Source organism: Leptodactylus fuscus, chromosome 3, assembly GCF_031893055.1.
Source record: "Leptodactylus fuscus isolate aLepFus1 chromosome 3, aLepFus1.hap2, whole genome shotgun sequence".
Classification (NCBI taxonomy): domain Eukaryota; kingdom Metazoa; phylum Chordata; class Amphibia; order Anura; family Leptodactylidae; genus Leptodactylus; species Leptodactylus fuscus.
The window spans coordinates 35,207,839-35,227,176 of record NC_134267.1 but is presented as its reverse complement, the minus strand read 5'-3'; the positions used below and the strand labels follow the sequence as shown (position 1 = coordinate 35,227,176).

The 19,338-nt window shown below is 42.9% G+C and overlaps 1 protein-coding gene across 2 annotated transcripts in view; it reads left to right on the top strand.

Annotated features, from left to right (window-relative positions):
• The window catches only part of ACTN2 (actinin alpha 2), a 64,715-nt gene that overhangs the window by 12,124 nt on the left and 33,253 nt on the right, over positions 1 to 19,338 (top strand). Inside the window, exons 2-8 of one of the 2 annotated variants that reach the window (XM_075267393.1) lie at positions 6,549 to 6,663; positions 7,347 to 7,466; positions 9,210 to 9,296; positions 11,632 to 11,719; positions 15,096 to 15,174; positions 17,939 to 18,020; positions 18,674 to 18,759. In XM_075267393.1, the coding sequence (XP_075123494.1) occupies positions 6,549 to 6,663; positions 7,347 to 7,466; positions 9,210 to 9,296; positions 11,632 to 11,719; positions 15,096 to 15,174; positions 17,939 to 18,020; positions 18,674 to 18,759 (657 nt within the window). Of the gene's footprint in view, positions 1 to 6,548; positions 6,664 to 7,346; positions 7,467 to 9,209; positions 9,297 to 11,631; positions 11,720 to 15,095; positions 15,175 to 17,938; positions 18,021 to 18,673; positions 18,760 to 19,338 lie in introns of those variants that run through there. The other variant, XM_075267394.1, reaches the window with a different exon arrangement.

Sequence of the window (19,338 nt, the reverse complement as noted above, 5' to 3'; positions counted from 1 at the left end):
ATCAGTGATAAGGCCTACTATAGCAGAGTCATCGGAGTACTTCTGTAAGTAACAGCTGGATGAGTCGTGCCTAAAGTCAGCAGCGTACAGTGTGAAGAGAAATACATGTTATTTTGGCTACAGATTGAACGCCGTAAAAAACAGTCCATAATACAAAAATGCACTTTTTTCTCCAATTCCAGATTCTGAAATTCTTTGCAACTTCTCTGTACATTATATAGAATAATAAATGGTACCATCATGAAGGACAAATTTGTCCTGTGAACATGAAGCCCTCATATGGCTCTGTGAACGGATAAATAAAAAAGTTATGGGGTTTGGGAGGCGGGGAGTCAAAAAAGAAAATCAAAAAATGTCACCAGTGGGAAGGGGTTAATAAGCGGAAGAATAAGAATAAATGCAATATATTCATTCTGATGTTGCAGTGAAAGCAGCGCTGCCGGGATGACCTTGCATTCTTATAAGACTGACAGTCCTCAATTGCTCTTTCCCTGCCAAAATATTGTGCCCAGCTTAAGGACTGATGTCATTTATCCCTTGTAAATGAATGGGAATATGTGTCATAGGTACAGTAAATGTGACAGTCACATATGGTCGATCATGTCACCCTGAAGAAGGATTAGGATGTTATTTTCTAGGTTTGTACCGGATATATTTATATAGATTTCAATTTTAATATGAAAGATGCAACTTTCACAGCTCAGTCCCATTCAGATCAGTCCATGGGTTATGTGATGGACAGCGATGCACAGCTTGTTACAAGACAGAAGTCTGATTATTGGGCTGTGACTTGAAGGCCGGTTGCAGATGACCGTGTGCTGTTCTGCAACCATGAGTTAAAGGCACAGGCGGTGCACAGTGGACACAGGGATGTCACCCATGTGTTACCCATGCACTGGCTGTGCTTCTGCAGCCACGGAAGCAAGGGCCGCGAAATAGGACAGGAATAGGACCAATTCTATATTTTGCGGCCTGGACTGTCAGCCCGTACACGTGACATACACAAGAGTGGCCAAAGTGGAAGGGCATCCATTTATGAAGGGTCGGGTTAAAAAGATTTGCTGAGCCCATTTTTTTCCATCAGACTTGAAAGCATGGTAGAATTAGAGCTTTTATTAACCCGTTCCTGAGATTTGATATGTGCATCTTAATGTTGGGTCAAATGTATGTGGGGGGCTCAGCAGCCTCCGGAGCACTACTGCGCAGGCTTCGGCGCCTTTTTTATCAATGGCAGTTGGCGAGCGTATGACGCATGCGCCGTATGCTCGTGTAGTTCTAAGGGAACTGAGCATACTATGCATCCCTTAAAACTACACGCATGCGCAGGGAAGCGCTACTACGCAGGCGCGGGATTTCAAGCAATCCAGCCGGAAGAAGACGAGGAAGAGCTGGAACCAGACGGCGTCGCTGCAAGAAGAAAGAAGAGGTAGGCGTGCCAGAAGATGACGTCAGATTGTGCACGACCGCCCACTGCGCACATTTGGGTATGATTTTCATATATGTTTTTATAGTTTTATTTTAAAACGGGAGGGGGGTTTAAAATAAGATTAGCGGTGCCTGAATGGCCTTTTTAAAGGCTATTCATGCATATGTGGGGCTCATATAGTATAATTTTGCTGATAGAGCCCCTTTAAACTATTTTTATGTCACTACTATTAGTAAAAGTTCTTGACTAGTTGTTACAAAATGTCTAGTTTTATTATCTCCCAAAGGTTGGGTGAGTCAGCCCCTTTGCTTGCATATAAATGTCACTTGCTTGTCTACATGGTTGTGTCCCATTCTTGGTACGCTTTGCTGGAAGAGCTTGTGTAACTAAGTACACAGAACAGTAAATCCTGCTGGAAGCTCCGGGTGCAGTCTTGTAGTGGTAACATTGTGAGTAATACCCTCTGCTTGGACTTTCATGTCTATTTATAAGCCTTTATGGGTATTTTCAGTAAACAGGAGGCAGACGGTTCTGGTTTTCTATAAAATTACATGCAAATGTTACATAGACTTACATTGCTACTAAGGGAATGAAAATATTCTACAGATCTGGGCCGTTGTCTTCATCCTTTTTGTATTTTTTTGCTAGATTAGATGTACATGTATTATTATACACTTGGAAAAGTGTGACATGAAGAAAAAGCCAGAGTATCAGCTTTTGTAAAACTTGTCTTTGTTTTTAAAGTTTTCTTGGCATCAAATACTAAACTGTGTGAACAAGGCCTAAAAAAGGTTTCACGTGGATATGCCATAGCCCATACCTCCCAACTTTTGAAGAACTGAAAGAGGGACAAAATGTGCGGCGCGCGTAGGGCGCCGTGGCAAATTTATCCCCGCCCACTTTTGTGTTGACTTCGCCCATTCATTAATTTTTTATGTGCCCGCACACAGTATAATCCTCCTACAGTCACCCGTAAATTATATGCCCCCCCTCTATCTCTCCCCCAGTTTCATATACACCCTTTATCTGCCCCCAGTTTCATGTCCCTCCATCTCTGCCCCCAGATTCATGTCCCCCATCTCTGCCCCCAGATTCATGTCCCTCCATCTCTGCCCCCAGATTCATGTCCCCCATCTCTGCCCTCAGTTTCCTGTGCCCCCATCTCTGCCTCCAGTTTCTTGTCCCCCCCCATCTCTGCCCCCAGATTCCTGTCCCCCCATCTCTGCCCCAGATTCATGTCCCCACATCTCTGCCCCCAGATTCATGTCCCCTTCATCTCTGCCCCCAGATTCATGTCCCTCCATCTCTGCCCCCAGATTCATGTCCCCTCCATCTCTGCCCCCAGATTCATGTCCCCCCATCTCTGCCCCCAGATTCATCTCCTCTCCATCTCTGCCCCCAGATTCATGTCCTCTCCATCTCTGCCCCCAGTGTCATGCCGTCCTCTCCTTCATCTGCCCTCAGTTTCACTTTCCACATTACACTTACCTTCTCCTTCGCTCCCTCGCAGCTCTCTGCGTGCCTCTCTCTCACTGGCGCACAGTTGTAGACGCGATGTGACGTCATCACATCGCATCTACAAGCCAGTAGCCGGCTTGAGTTGAAGTAGACCTGAGTTGAAATCGGGACCTACCTCCCTCCAACCGGGACCGCGGGACATGTCACCGGAATCGTGAATGTCCCGCGGAAATCAGGACGGTTGGGAGGTATGTAAATATAGCATCATGGGGTATGACTTTGGAGCACTAAAGCAGGTGTTGCTCAGCTGAGTCCATATTTTTTTCTAATGAGAACCCCCCCTTTTTGGGATTGATGGGGGTCCAATTGCTTTTTAAAGGGACACTAAAGCAAGTTTTTTGACTCATTATATCGTCTGAAAAACCGTGGGCTCAAAAGTAATATTTGTGTACTGACAGTGTCTTTCCTTATCCTGCTGTCTTCAATAAGGCCGGGGCCCCATTGACCGGAAATGCCGCGTTTCCGCCGCGGGAAAAATCGTGGCGTTTTACAGTATCTGCAAAGTGGATGAAATTCATGCGAATCCCATGCCCACTTTGCAGTTCAAACCGCAGCGTGGACATACTGCGATTTCCAAAACCGGCACGGTTACCCTATATACTTACCTTCTTTTCAGACCCCCGAGTATAACGATCGGAGGCTGGTGGAGAGGTAAGATAACATAAAAAACTGTGTTACCAACCTCTCCAGGCTCCGGGCAGGCTTCGGCCTACTTGCGTGACGTCATATGACCAACGACGCAGGGCCCCGGTCACATGACGTCCCGGAAGATGACCGACAGCGACGGAGAATGCAGGTGAGTCGGGAGATAGGTAAGTAACAGTAGTTTGTTGTTTGTATCCCTCTGGGTCTCCAATTATTATACTCTGAGGTCTGAAAAGACCCCAGAGTATAATAATTGTTCATGGGTGTCCACTATGGGGTTTAATACTGTGTACTGGGGCCAGTATGGGGACATAATACTGTGTACTGGGGCCAGTATGGGGACATAATACTGTGTACTGGGGCCAGTATGGGGACATAATACTGTGTACTGGGGCCAGTATGGGGACATAATACTGTGTACTGGGGCCAGTATGGGGACATAATACTGTGTACTGGGGCCAGTATGGAGACATAATACTGTGTACTGGGGCCAGTATGGGACATAATACTGTGTACTGGGGCCAGTATGGGGACATAATACTGTGTACTGGGGCCAGTATGGGGACATAATACTGTGTACTGGGGCCAGTATGGGGACATAATACTGTGTACTGGGGCCACTATGGGACATAATACTGTGTACTGGGGCCAGTATGGGGACATAATACTGTGTACTGGGGCCAATATGGGACATAATACTGTGTACTGGGGCCAGTATGGGGACATAATACTGTGTACTGGGGCCAGTATGGGGACATAATACTGTGTACTGGGGCCAGTATGGGGACATAATACTGTGTACTGGGGCCACTATGGGACATAATACTGTGTACTGGGGCCACTATGGGACATAATACTGTGTACTGGGGCTACTATGGGGACATAATACCATGTACTGGGGCCAGTATGGGACATAATACTGTGTACTGGGGACACTATGGGGACATAATACTGCAGAAATGTGCACGTGGGGGGTGGAGTGGGTGGCGTTAGAGGTCAGTTGATCGAGGTCTTCAGCTTCGGTCGCGGAAGGGGGGCCATGTCTAAAGTTCGCCACAGGGCCCCGCCGTTCCTAGTTATGCCACTGCTAGTGGGGACTTTACAGCCTGTTTTCTATTAAAAGGAAGTTAGATAGGTTAATCAAGTATAATACAAAAATATTCACCAAATGTTTATATATCTTTCACCCCTTCCCCCACATACACAATAGCAAAAAAAAAAAAAGACAGGAGTCTTAGGTTAGAGTATTCACATATTTTCACTGGTTAAACCAGAAGTACCCTGCTAAGATATGGTACAGAATCAGGGGTAGGTGCACTTATTCAGCCATCCAGGACTAGCAATATACTCATTCAGAATTCCAAGGGCAGGTGTTCACTTGCTCATCCAGGCATCCAGGGCCAATGTTACACTGGTTTCTTCGCACATTAAAGTCATGCTTATTGTCAATCCAGACACAGACCACAGTGAGGTGTGACTACCAAAACTGGCTCATACGTACAGTTGCCCATCCACAGAACAAAGTCAGGCATACACATGTTTATTCAGACATCCTGGATCAGGTGTATGCTTGCTAGTCCAGACATTGAAGGTCAAATTTACCTCCACTCGCTGATTCACACAGCTCGAGAAAAACTAGGGCAAGATGCACCAGGCTTATTCACTAGGGCTAGATATACACAGGCTTATTCACTAGGGCTAGATGTACACAGGCTTATTCACTAGGGCTAGATATATACAGGCTTATTCACTAGGGCTAGATGTACACAGGCGTATTCACTAGGGCTAGATATATATAAGCTTATTCACTAGGGCTAGATATACACAGGCTTATTCACTAGGGCTAGATGTACACAGGCGTATTCACTAGGGCTAGATATATATAAGCTTATTCACTAGGGCTAGATGTACACAGGCGTATTCACTAGGGCTAGATATATATAAGCTTATTCACTAGGGCTAGATATACACAGGCTTATTCACTAGGGCTAGATATACACAGGCTTATTCACTAGGGCTAGATGTACACAGGCTTATTCACTAGGGCTAGATATATACAGGCTTATTCACTAGGGCTAGATGTATACAGGCTTCTTCACTAGGGCTAGATGTACACAGGCTTCTTCACTAGGGCTAGATATATACAGGCTTATTCACTAGGGCTAGATGTACACAGGCGTATTCACTAGGGCTAGATATATATAAGCTTATTCACTAGGGCTAGATATACACAGGCTTATTCACTAGGGCTAGATGTACACAGGCGTATTCACTAGGGCTAGATATATATAAGCTTATTCACTAGGGCTAGATGTACACAGGCTTATTCACTAGGGCTAGATGTACACAGGCTTATTCACTAGGGCTAGATGTACACAGGCTTATTCACTAGGGTTAGATGTACACAGGCTTATTCACTAGGGCTAGATGTACACAGGCTTATTCACTAGGGCTAGATATATACAGGCTTATTCACTAGGGCTAGATATATACATGCTTATTCACTAGGGTTAGATGTACACAGGTTTATTCACTTGGGCTAGATATATACAGGCTTATTCACTAGGGCTAGATATATACAGGCTTATTCACTAGGGTTAGATGTACACAGGCTTATTCACTTGGGCTAGATATATACAGGCTTATTCACTAGGGTTAGATGTACACAGGCTTATTCACTAGGGCTAGCTGTACACAGGCTTATTCACTAGGGCTAGATATATACAGGCTTATTCACTAGGGCTAGATATATACATGCTTATTCACTAGGGTTAGATGTACACAGGCTTATTCACTTGGGCTAGATATATACAGGCTTATTCACAATGTTTGGTTCACATGTCACACACACGCTTCGTCTACACAGTTAGGATCAGGCATGCATACATTCTCTTTTTTTCCAGCATGATCTTAATGTATATAGTAACTACAATAATGTTTTTTTTTAATATTTCTACAGACATTTACAGCTTGGTGTAATTCACATTTACGAAAAGCAGGCACAGAGATCGAGAACATTGAAGAGGATTTCAGAAATGGACTGAAACTAATGCTACTACTTGAAGTCATCTCAGGTTTGCTGCCTCTTATTTCATTATTTTTATCATTGAACTTATCCCTTAGGCCCCTCATTGCGGAAACATAGCTTTTTTTGTTACAGATTTTGCAGTGGTTTTTGAGCCAAAGCCAGGAGGATTGAGCAGAAGGTAGAAGTATATTTTACCTATACACGTTCCATTCCTTTTGCAGCCGTACTTGACTTCGGCTCAAAAAGCCACAGCAAACTCTGCAGCAAACAAAAAGTTGCGTTTCCGCAACATGTTCATAGGTAAGAATTTGATGCTGAATTTGTCAAGTAGAAACTTATAGGTAGTGTAGATAGCAATGTTGTATAGTCATTTTTTTATACTTTGAACTGGTTTTATTGCATTTTCAGTTCAACAAATCATTTAGAGAGTGCCCATGAAATTTCAGATTTTACCAAACAATTTCCTAATGACTAAATGGAATATAAAACTGTTAACTATTATTGTAAATCAATTTGCCCGGTTTTACTAAAAGGCTTGCCCAGGATTGAAAAACATGGCTCCTCCACAAACAGCACCTGAATATTGGCTGTGTCTGGTAGTGCAGCACAGCTCTAATATAACTAGTAGGCCTGAGCTCTGGACAGATGGGGCGCTATTTTTCAAAATAGGAATGAAACTTTTCTTTACTACTATACTTGTCTTCATTTGCATATTTGTATTTTCCATAGGGGAGAGGCTGCCAAAGCCAGACCGAGGCAAAATGCGTTTCCATAAGATTGCCAATGTCAACAAAGCTTTGGATTTCATTGCCAGCAAAGGAGTAAAACTAGTTTCAATAGGAGCAGAAGGTAATTTCACATTTTTCTTTAACTGCAGTACAACTAGGTTAAAACTCATCCTTAAAGAGGACCTTTCAGCACCACCAATTCCAGCCTTTAGCATCTGTTAATAGAGGCAGCTCCACTGATTCCGGCACAGTTGGAATATTCCCTCTAGCCTATACTGTTCCTGAGCAATCAATGCTGTTAGTTTTGGTGGCTGATGTGCTACTTACTGTATATACTCGAGTATAAGCCAACCCGAATAGCAGAACTGCAATAGCAGTTAACCCCATCATGTCCCTCACATTAACCCCCTGTGTGCCTTACATGAGAGTTACTGATATATGGGAAATATGGAGGTAATAATTAGGTATCTTCATAATTAAGGTCCTTTATTATTACCCTCATGTGTCTCACATATTAGTAACCCTTATATGGGGCACACAGGGGTTAATGTGAGGGACATGATGGGGTTAACTGATAATAATGTGAGGCACATGGAGTTACTGAAATAAAATTAATAACCCCAACTGCCTGACATTACAAGGATAGTAATCCAGCAGGTACCTGTGTGTTTTACTGTCACTTTATTCTAGCTTCCTCTCCTCGATGCAGGGCAGCAGCAGGGGCCTCCCGGGCTTTCAACTCTCTTGCTAGAGAAGTGGGAGTGTCCTATATAATTACTGTAGCACTAAAGGACCTCCCCCTTCGTTTAATGTATGCAGGTCCTTGCCAGTCTGACCCTAAGTTGGACCCTGACTCGAGTATAAACCGAGGGGGCCTTTTTCAGCATAAAAACTATGCTGAAAAAGTCAGCTCTGTACTGTCAGGAGGGCAGTGTCAGGCAGGAGCAGACAAAGGGTGTGATTCTGAGCTCTGACACTGGCTGCCTCTGATTGGAGCTCTGAATCACACCCCCTGCCTGACACCGCCCACATGGCATTACAGAGCTTACATAGCACATAGGCACCAAAACTACCTGTGCTTGTTGCTGGGGAACGGTGGGGGTTAGATAGAAAATTCCAACTGTGCTTGAATTAGTGGAGCAGCGACTATTAACAGATGTTAAGAACTTCAGTTGATGGAAGACGTGAAAGGACCCCTTTAAGAGCTTAAAAACAACCTGTTATCAGGTCTTAAAAGTCAATAAAATACGTAATGTAATAGGTGTTGTCACCCTGAGCATTTTAGCTTTGTGTCTATGCAAATACATAACCCTTCTTAGTGTTTATGTTATTTAGGGTCTATTAGCCAAGTGGGGGTGGGGTATCTGTTTGTTTTATGTTATGCAGTGTTACCGCCCACTTGGCTAGTAGACCCTAATGTGAAATGGCTGAGCAGATTTGGATAAACAGAACACCAAAATATTTCTATGAGACAAGGTATTAGACTTTTGATACTTGGTGTCAGGTCTCTTTAATGTACAACATCCATTCCTGTCCTGTGCTAAGCAGCCTGAGGACCCTCGCCTTATAACCCACCTGCAAGTCAGGCGGTATAGCACTGAGGATGGTTCATAACTTTACCATAGAGATTTTGGACTTTTGTCTTCATGTTTGTGTAGAAACCAGCCATGCTTAGCTCTGGAGCTGGACCTCAACTTGGTGTTGCCAATTGGTCCACATACCACGTAGTTCATGATAACAATGTCGGCCCCCTTGGTGTTTTAGTCCCTTGTTTGGTGACTGTATCATTATATGGTCACCCTCAAACATTGCCTATATAACTATACATACATTAATAATGCGAATAATTTTGTTCATTCTCTAGAAATTGTTGATGGAAATGTAAAAATGACGTTGGGTATGATCTGGACAATCATCCTTCGTTTTGCTATCCAGGACATATCAGTAGAAGGTAAGTAGTTTTTTGGATCTGTCTCTTGCTGTTAGATTTATTTCTCTTTCATTTATTCTATATAATCTGTTTCTTATTATGTGTTACCCATTCTGCAGTGGAAGTGCAGCGCCTTCATTTGCAGAGATGAAAGATGTCACATTTGTTTGTAGATCGGCTACATTTTCCCAACCCATTTACATTTTCCTATTGCTTATTTTATTTTCCCCTTATTCTGCATCTCTTTAGTCGAATAATATGAAGTTTGACCTTGGAATTGTATACATAAGATATACAGCTTCCAAGTGCAATGTAGATATGCATAGAAAGGGCAAAATGGCTGTTCCAGGATTCAGATATTGATGGCCTATTGGTGGGGTTCCAACTTCTGGCACCCCCACTGATCAGCTGAGAACAGCAGTAGTTATTGAAGTAATTATCTTTATGTAGCATCTTGCTAATGCTGTTCTGTGTTCTCAGTCATTTATTTGGAAATGCCTGAAGAAGGAGCCTCTGTTCTTTGAAAGCTTGCACATTTTCATTTTAACGGTTAACCATTAGAGGTATATGGGAGTTCCATTCAGACCGACCATGTTCAAACCTAAACTGCTATTATTACACCCTGGGGTCTCTTTAGACCCCCAAATATAATGATTGGAGGCACAGGGGAGGTGATAGGATGTAAAATCCAGTGTTACTCACCTCTCCTGGGCTTCGGCATGACTCCATGTTGTCTTCAGGCCTCTTCATTGATATCACTGATGTTATGTAGTCATCACAACACATAATGACGCCGGAACCAAGGAGAGGTAAGTAACACTTTTTTTATGTTTACTCACCTCCCCGGGGCCTCGGATCATTATGCTCTGGTATCTGAAGAGATAATATAATATAATAGTTCATGGGTGGCAAACCCCAAACATTTCAGGTTCTGCTGAACCCAAAATTTTTGCAATACTTGTAACAAACACCATAGGGGCCACTGTGGGACATTATACTGTGTGGATGCGCTTTTATGGCACATTATTCAATGTGGAGGGACTGCTATGGTAAATTATACTGTATGGAGGGGCCACTATGGGACATTATACTGTGTGGAGGGGCTGCTATGGCACATTACACAGTGTGGAGGGGCTGCTATGGGACATTATACTGTTTGGAGGGGCCACTATGTGAAATTATACTGTGTGGAGGGGCCACTATGTGAAATTATTTTGTGTGGAGGGGCCACTATGGGACATTATACTGTGTGGAGGGGCCACTATGGGACATTATACTATGTGGAGGGGCCACTATGTGAAATTATACTGTGTGGAGGGGCCACTATGGGACATTATACTATGTGGAGGGGCCACTATGTGAAATTATACTGTGTGGAGGGGCCACTATGGGACATTATACTGTGTGCAGGGGCCATTATGAGACATTATACTGTGTGCAGGGGCCACTATGAGACATTATACTGTTTGGAGGGGCCACTATGTGTAATTATTTTGTGCGGAGGGGCCACTATGGGACATTGTACTGTGTGCAGGGGCCATTATGAGACATTATATTGTGTGGAGGGGCCACTATGGGACATTATACTGTGTGCAGGGGGCACTATGAGACATTATATTGTGTGGAGGGGCCACTATGGGACATTATACTATGTGGAGCAGCCGCTATGAGACATTATACTGTGTGGGGGGGCCACTATGTGAAATTATACTGTATGGAGGGGCCACTATGGGACATTATACTGTGTTGAGGGGCTGCTATGGGACATTATACTATGTGGAGCAGCCGCTATGAGACATTATACTGTGTGGAGGGGCCACTATGAGACATTATACTGTGTGGAGGGGCCACTATGTGAAATTATTTTGTGTGGAGGGGCCACTATGGGACATTATACTATGTCGAGGGGCCACTATGTGAAATTATACTGTGTGCAGGGGCCACTATGGGACATTATACTGTGTTGAGGGGCTGCTATGGGACATTATACTATGTGGAGGGGCCACTATGTGAAATTATACTGTGTGGAGCAGCCGCTATGAGACATTATACTATGTGGAGGGGCCACTATGAGACATTATACTGCATGGAAGGGCCACTATGAGATGTTATATTGTGTGTAAACGTGGCGTTATAACATGTGGGGGCCAGGAATGGGGGTGCTATGCTACATAGGTGTGGGAGTCTAAAGTTAAAAAGTTTGCTGTGGGGCCCAGTCTTTGCTAGTTATGCCTCTGTCCTAGCCTAAAGTCCTAGTTTATAGATTGGTTGTAGTACACTTAGCTATGGAAGACTTCCCAATCATTATTTGGTAGTGCTGTTTCATTAAAAATAACATATATATTTTACTTTTTAGAAACCTCTGCAAAAGAAGGATTACTGTTATGGTGCCAACGGAAGACTGCCCCATACCGCAATGTGAACATTCAGAATTTCCATACCAGGTACACTATAAAACCCATGTAGCCAGCAACTATTTAAAAAAAAACAAACAAAAAAAACCCCTTCCGCTCTGGTATACCAGATGTAACAATATACTGTATTACATATTGCCCATGGCTGTAGCACCCATGTGCTAGGAGTTTCAGAGGCAAGATCCTTGGCGACTATCTGGTTGCTTGCATCAGAAAAGGACTTGTCCCTTTCGATTATGTTTGCACTGAAAAAAATGAGGCCCAAATGGGCACAAAATTTGCTACTATAAAAGCACAGGAACAGTTAAAATATATGTATTTTTTCCTATTTATATCCCATAATCACACTAAAAGTATGAAGGAGTCCTTAGATGGTTATGTAGATATTAAATTAAAATAAATTTCTTAATTTTATGATATTTATGTGCAATTTGGTGAAGCCATATCTAAATAATTCCGTCGGACTAGAAACATCATCATGTCCACATTTCACACATGGACTCCGGCTTTGTGTAATCTGACTACTTACAGACAGCAAATGTCCCTGAAATCTGAGCATTGTTTTGGCTGCCTGTCTCCAAGTGGCATGTAGACACAGGTTAGATTTCTTATGCAGACAACTTCAATGTCGAACGAACTATAGAAGTGCTGCCATATCATTGTTAGTTATCATTTACTATGTGGTATCATTTCTACATAATAACGAAATCTTATGGCCTAATAGCAGAAGTCCCAAAAATGTTCTAGTTTGAGAGTCTGTAATAAGGATGCTAATAGTCTAGCAAATATAATACGGAACCATCTCACCAAAAACATTCTATTGTGCTAAACAATGTGAGATTTTCATAAGGAGATAGAAACCTATGTATGTGCACAGGGACGTACATTATTTTCATGCTGCCTCATAGCACTACATCCAACATACCAGGATCCAGGACCAATCTATTGTTCTTTCCCTTTCCCTTATATAGTAGGGAAGTCCTATAGTCCTCAGTCTGTGATGTGCATCAAAACGGAGAGCCCTATGTAGTATTAAGCGCCATGGCAGAAGTGCTTGGGATCAACTTTAAAGAGGACCTTTCATCAGATTGGGCACAGGCAGTTCTATATACTGCTGGAAAGCTGACACGCCATATCGCTCCTCCCCGCTCACACTGTACAGCGTGATAGGCACTGCTGTGGAGAAGGACGTACCTAACAGACTGTCAGAAACGCCCTTCTGACTGTAAAGAGCTACGGTACCGGGACCGATAGCTCTTCACCCAGGGCACAGATCGGGAAAGCCGACAGTGCGCTGAATTCAGCGCACTGTCGGCTTTCCCGCAGTATATGGAACTGCCTGTGCCCAATCTGATGAAAGGTCCTCTTTAACAGAGTCTGTCATGAGAACCCAACAGATTATCCCATCAACCTCACAAGTGGATAGGTTTAGGGTCACCTGGATCAAACAGTGTTTTCTCATTGTGAATCAATACCTCCGTGGCCCCCAGATATGCCTGTTTTTGTCAATATGCAAGTACGGGCATTGTCATTGCTCCCAAAAAGTAATAGCACCGCCCTCTTTGCTCCAAAGAGCTCATTAGTATGTTGACAAAACATCAATGTCTGGGCAATGGATTCTCCAACAAGGAGAAACCATTTGATTCCGGTGACCGTAACCTATCTGCTGTCCTACTTTGATATTCTGGGTTCCTTTAAGATAAGGTTCCTTTCTCTTGATCAGTGAACACCCTAGATTAGTAATTGTTCCAGAAATACCATATTACTCAATTCTCCCTTCTCTGATATATAGTAAGAATAAGTAAGAGTAAGTATATAAGAAGGATAGATGAAAGAATACTAAGACAGACCATAAAAGACCATATTTTACTCTTAGCAAGGCCCATGTCACATGTAAGTGGTGAATGCAGCTCATGTGCTTACTGTGTTTTATATGTCATGATACAGATTAAGGGTAATGATATGGCGTTTACGTTTTTAGTACTATGTGGATATATAAGTGCACGATTTATATAAATATATTGGAATTGTGTTAGTCCTGTAATTCTGTGATAATCGATCACTTGCTTCCAGTAAAAGACTGAGCACACTGAGCAGAAACAACTAGGAATCTTATGGATTAAAAAACTGTTACAGAAGGAGATTTTTTTAAGGTGACACTCGTGTACGCCCTCTGTCTCCATTGTAGTTTCCCTTTGATCTGGCAAATCGCAGCGTTTCCTCAGAGTGCGCCCTGGCCTTAGGCCGAGCCCCACATTGCAGAAACAACAGATTTGCTGTGTTATTTGAGCCAAAGTCTTAAAGAAAAATCGCAGCGTTAAGGCTGTATTCACACGGAGTAACGCCAGGCGTTTTTTGTGTGTATTTTGTGTGTATTTTTACAGCCGTAAAAAGCAGTCTCCATTGAGTTCTATAATAAAATGCTGGCGTTTTTTTACATCCGTAATTTTACGGACGTAATTTTACGGACGTAAAAATACAGGCATATTTTACTATAGAACTCAATGGAGACTGCTTTTTACGGCTGTAAAAATACACACAAAATACACGCAAAAAACGCCTGGCGTTACTCTGTGTGAATGGAGCCTTATACAGTACTTGCAAAGTGGAAGGGATTCATGCAAATCCCATGCTTACTTTGCGGAAAAAAATCGCAGCACGGACACGCTGAGATTTCCAAAACCATTGCGGTTTTGAAAATCGCAGCATGTCAATGATATCTACGGAAACGCCAGCGGCTTTCCCATAGATATAATGGTAACAGAAAGTCCGCGGAAGAAAACTCTGTGTACTTTCTGTTCAAAGCGCTGCAGGAAGAACCGCAATGCGTTCACGCCGCAGTTGTTCCTGTGGGGCCTTAGCCTCAGCCTCAGTAAGGCCCGACGTTGTGGAAATGCTTTTTCTGTGTTGCAGATTTTGTAGCTTTTTTTTTGTGTCAAAACTAGTAGTGGCTACAGAAGGAATGGGAAATGTATTGGAAGTTCTTCTCCCTTCTGCTCAACCCATTCCTGTCTTTTGCACCGCAGCAAAATCTGCAACAAAAAAGTAGCTTTTCCACAACATGGGGCCTTAGGCTGAGGCCCCACATTGTGGAAACACAGCTTTTTTTTGTTGCAGATTTTGATACGGTTTTTTGAGCCAAAGCCAGGAATGGATTGAGCAGAAGGGAGAAAGATAAGAACTTCCTATACATTTCCCATACATTTTCTAGTCTGGCTCAAAAAAAAACGCAACAAAATCTGCAACAAAAAAATCTGCATTTCCGCAATGTGGAGGCCTCAGCCTTATTCTAAATGTAACAAGATATATAAATAAGAATTCTGTTTTTTAAGCATTTGTGAACGCTCGGTATATTTTTTCAGTAAAACTTAACTGCTCTCTTTTTCTTGCATTATATATGATAAAGCTGGAAAGATGGCCTTGGCTTATGTGCCCTGATTCACAGACATCGGCCTGATCTCATTGACTACTCCAAGCTAAATAAGGTCAACATCATACTGACATGAGATCCCATTTGGCTTCCACTTACACGGACTAACATTGCACGTACACTTGGTTTGATTTTTGTCCACATCAAAAATTTTTAATATTCTCCACAGTAGCGTAGCTAAAGTCTTGTGGGCCCCGGTGCAATCTTTTGTCCGGGGCCCTCTACCTCATCCCTACAGCAAATTCTTCATAGTGATAGTTACAGGTGCTAAGGAGTTTAATCCACCTTAGTGTGGTTCGGGTAATCTGTGGGTCTCCTTGGTTTATGGGCCAGAAGGAAGCTGCAATCTCAATACTGATGCCAGTGCCTAGGGGGCCCTAAGGCTCTTGGGCTCTGGTGTGACTTTAAGATACGCCCCTGATTCTCCAGCTGTGTAAAAGCTGAGTAACTGTATTTGTATTACTTGCATTAAAGGGATTAACCAGGACCTGAAGGTAATTGGTAATGATGACCTATCCACAGGATATATCATCAAAATCAGATCGGTCAGGGTGTAACACTTGGATCCTGTCCCAATCAGGTGTTTCGCTGGAAGCCGTATACTAGGCAAATGGTCATATGGAATGGGAGCGGGACTGCTATACTGGAAGCTGTATACTGTCACCCTAACTATTGCCCTGCTCCACGCTCATTGCTTGAGTGACATCTTCCACTTTGTAATACTTTGTCTACAGCTAGGGCTGGTTATCTAGGGTGGAGAGCAAAGCCCTGGAAGAAGAAATTCTCCTAAAGCTCTTTTCAAATAAATTGTATTAAAATACAATCCCGAATCCCGATATTAATTGAAAATGGAGCTGCAATGCAGAATAGGAAAGGTATCTTTGGAAAGTGTAGAAGCTGTTTGATTTTTTTGCACCACCATTGCCAGGGGGCAGGAGGAAGACATACAGGGGGTGGGGGCTACCCATGAGGATTACTCAAAATTTCAGCATCTCAGCAACTGCTATAATTAATACATAATTTTAAAAAAAAGGTAATTAATCGCTCACTAAATTAATGCACCACTATACATTTTTGTACTTGAACATCTTCTGTAGGTTGCAGTAAAAGTGGAACATATGTGAAGGGCAATATTGAAATAGATGAAATGGACAGAATATACAGCAATGCCTAGACCCCCTCTTACCTTGGGTTATATATTACTTCACTGTATTCCAACCTGCCAGGCTTCGCTCTACATCACTGCCCTATTTTAAGAAACTAAAGCTTGTTGGCAGTGCTGATAACATTGCCTGTCTATACGGAATAATCCCAGCGAATGCTTCTTAATCTTTCCCTCTCTCCGGTACAAGAGGCTCAGATAATACTAAAAGAGGAATCATAAGCATTTGTCCAAGCCAGAAACAGAATGAAACTACATCCAATAGGACAACCATGCAGGAACGCACATTGTTATACACCAATTGCACTGACAATGTAGTTGCTCATTTTTGTTTCATAGGATCACTACTCTAAGGGTATGTTCACACGGTGGAAAATGGATTCTGTCTGTGAACATACCACGCGGCTAGCCACGACGAAATGCCGATGCAGTGCACCAGCATCCCATCGCAGCAGTCCACTCCGGATTAGGCCCAAATGAATGGGCCTAATCGGAAGGGAGTCTCTCACCACGGACGCCGCGGCTGAGTCGCCGCTACTAGCTAACGGAAAAAAGAAGCGAGAGGCTCCCATTGGAATCCACCTCAAAATCCTGACCAAAAAAAACCTGTTCCTATTGAAATCAATGGGAGCCGAACGGTTCTTTTTTCCGGGAGAGGTTTGTTCCGGGAGCGACATGCTCATTCTGCAGGCGGATGCTGCGGCCAGTTCAGCCTTGGACGTCTGCCTGAAGACACTCCCTCCCAACTAGGGTCATTCATTTGGGCCTTATCCGGAGCGGAGTGCCGCGACTGAATGCTAGTGCACTGCATCGGCATCCAGTTGCAGCTACTTGTTTTTTGGACCAGAATCTGAGGCGGCCTCCGCGTCACATGCCGGTCCTAAATACCTCATAGGAACCCGGCCTAAGTAGTAGTATTGTAGCTTTTTGTTGCATACCCTACTCCACCCCCCCAAAAAAATACAAACAAAATGCACAGATACCCTTAAACCCCTTCCTTCCATTTCCAGTTCCTCCCTACCAAATTGTGGCTTATTTTTTACTGGATTCATTGTATTTTATAATGACACCATTTAATATTTCTTACAACGTACTGGAAAGCAAGGTTGTCCAAAAACATAACCAACCAAGTTTTTTGAGCAGATAGGGTTTCCATTTTTCAGGTCCCCAAGCGGACCCAAAGTATGGAAACCCGAACGCTAGTGTGAGCGTAGCGTAGGGATTTATCTCACCACATTAAGCTACGACATAACACAAGCATCACGGCATAACACTAACTAACACAAACAACTTATTGTTTGGTGGGGGGTCCCAATAATGGGATGTCTACAAACGTTGTAATGAAGACAGAGACGCAATAATGTAATGTAACAGTTATATACGGAAAACACACGCATGTCACTTTAACAACCAGTGTCCAGCCTCGGTGTAATGTCCTGTCATACAGTAATGCTGCCAAATACTGTATATTAACTACACATATGTTGTTTCCAATACCAGTAACCAACTAAATATTGTGTAAGTTTCAGAATGGTTTGCAAAAAATTAACCAAAAATTCATTAACATCACAGAAATTGTGGGTAATTGAAAAGGTGAATATGGAAATACCAATATTAAATAAAGCCGTGTGTTTATATGTTTTGGTTTTTTTAACAGGACGACCCCGTTGGAAACATTAACCTAGCGATGGACGTTGCAGAAAAATACCTAGATATACCAAAGATGTTAGACGCTGAAGGTAAGAATCCATCAACTGGTCTAGTAGAGGGTTTTACAATCCAGTCCTCAAGAAAGCTTAATAGGATCACATCAAGGTAGACTAACGGCTGTTCTAACCCACCTCCCCCCCCCAAAAAAAACCTAGCTATATACAGGTTAGAGGTTTGTGATGACAAACTGATGAAGCAATACAGAGATAATCATCTTTTTAGGGATATGCAAATCGTCTGCAAATGCATCGGGGGCGGGGCCTGATATACCAACAAATAACAGCAAGTGCCCCAGCTCTCTTCTAGAATCACTGCCCAATTCCACCCCGTAAGTTGTTCAGCCTCTGTCTGTGTCACCGCTGTCTGAAGGCAAATCAGGCCCCACCCCCAGTGCACTTCCAGGATTTTTTTGCAGGTCCATAAAAAAAAAAAAAAAACCAAAAAATCTGCATTGCCATAAAGGTATATTTCTGGTCCATACACTATTGGTTTGTGAGGTACTTTGGATCCGAATGTTTAAGGACTATGTGATAATTGTATTTCTCTGCATCTATTGGATTAACTCTATCTTCTCCGCTCTCAGCACACATTTTCTGTCTTTGTTCAGGTACTTCATAGGGATTCTAGATAACCTAGGATGTGGTGGTAACTCATAGGTTTTGTTTCCCTTGTTTTCTTCCAGATATTGTAAATACGCCAAAACCTGATGAGAGAGCGATCATGACCTACGTATCATGTTTTTACCATGCATTTGCCGGTGCGGAACAGGTAAAGCCTATTGGATTGGTTGTTGCACCATGTGAGCTACAAGTAATGAATACTGGATTTTAATAACAGAGAAGTTCTGTACTTTGTTTTCAAATGGACCAATAGCATAACATCTCTTACCCTTTATGACTGGGACCCCAAAAAGGTCTACTCTGTTTCTCCCCAGAATATAGTAGTATGCTGGATATGGGTATAGCCAATGGTTGCTCCGGTTCTCCCTGTTGTTGTTGGTATCAGCAGCAGCATCGCCTCACTTAGAATGGTTGGATCTATCAGAAAGTGCTAGACTTAATACAAGGTAAAAGAGGTCAGAAATGAACCGAAAACAGAAAACGATATATTTTGGGTAAAAGACCGACTGAGAATGGCATATGTTATGTGAATGTCAAAGGACAGAATATTATAAAGACTCGGGGCCACACAGTGGCTCAGTGGTTAGCACTGCATCCTTACTTACAGCGCTGGAGTCCTGGTGTTCAAATCCCGCCAAGGGCATAAAACCATCTGCAAGGAGTTTGTATGTTCTCCCCGTGTTTGCATGGATTTTCATCCCATATTCCAAAAAGACATACTGATAGG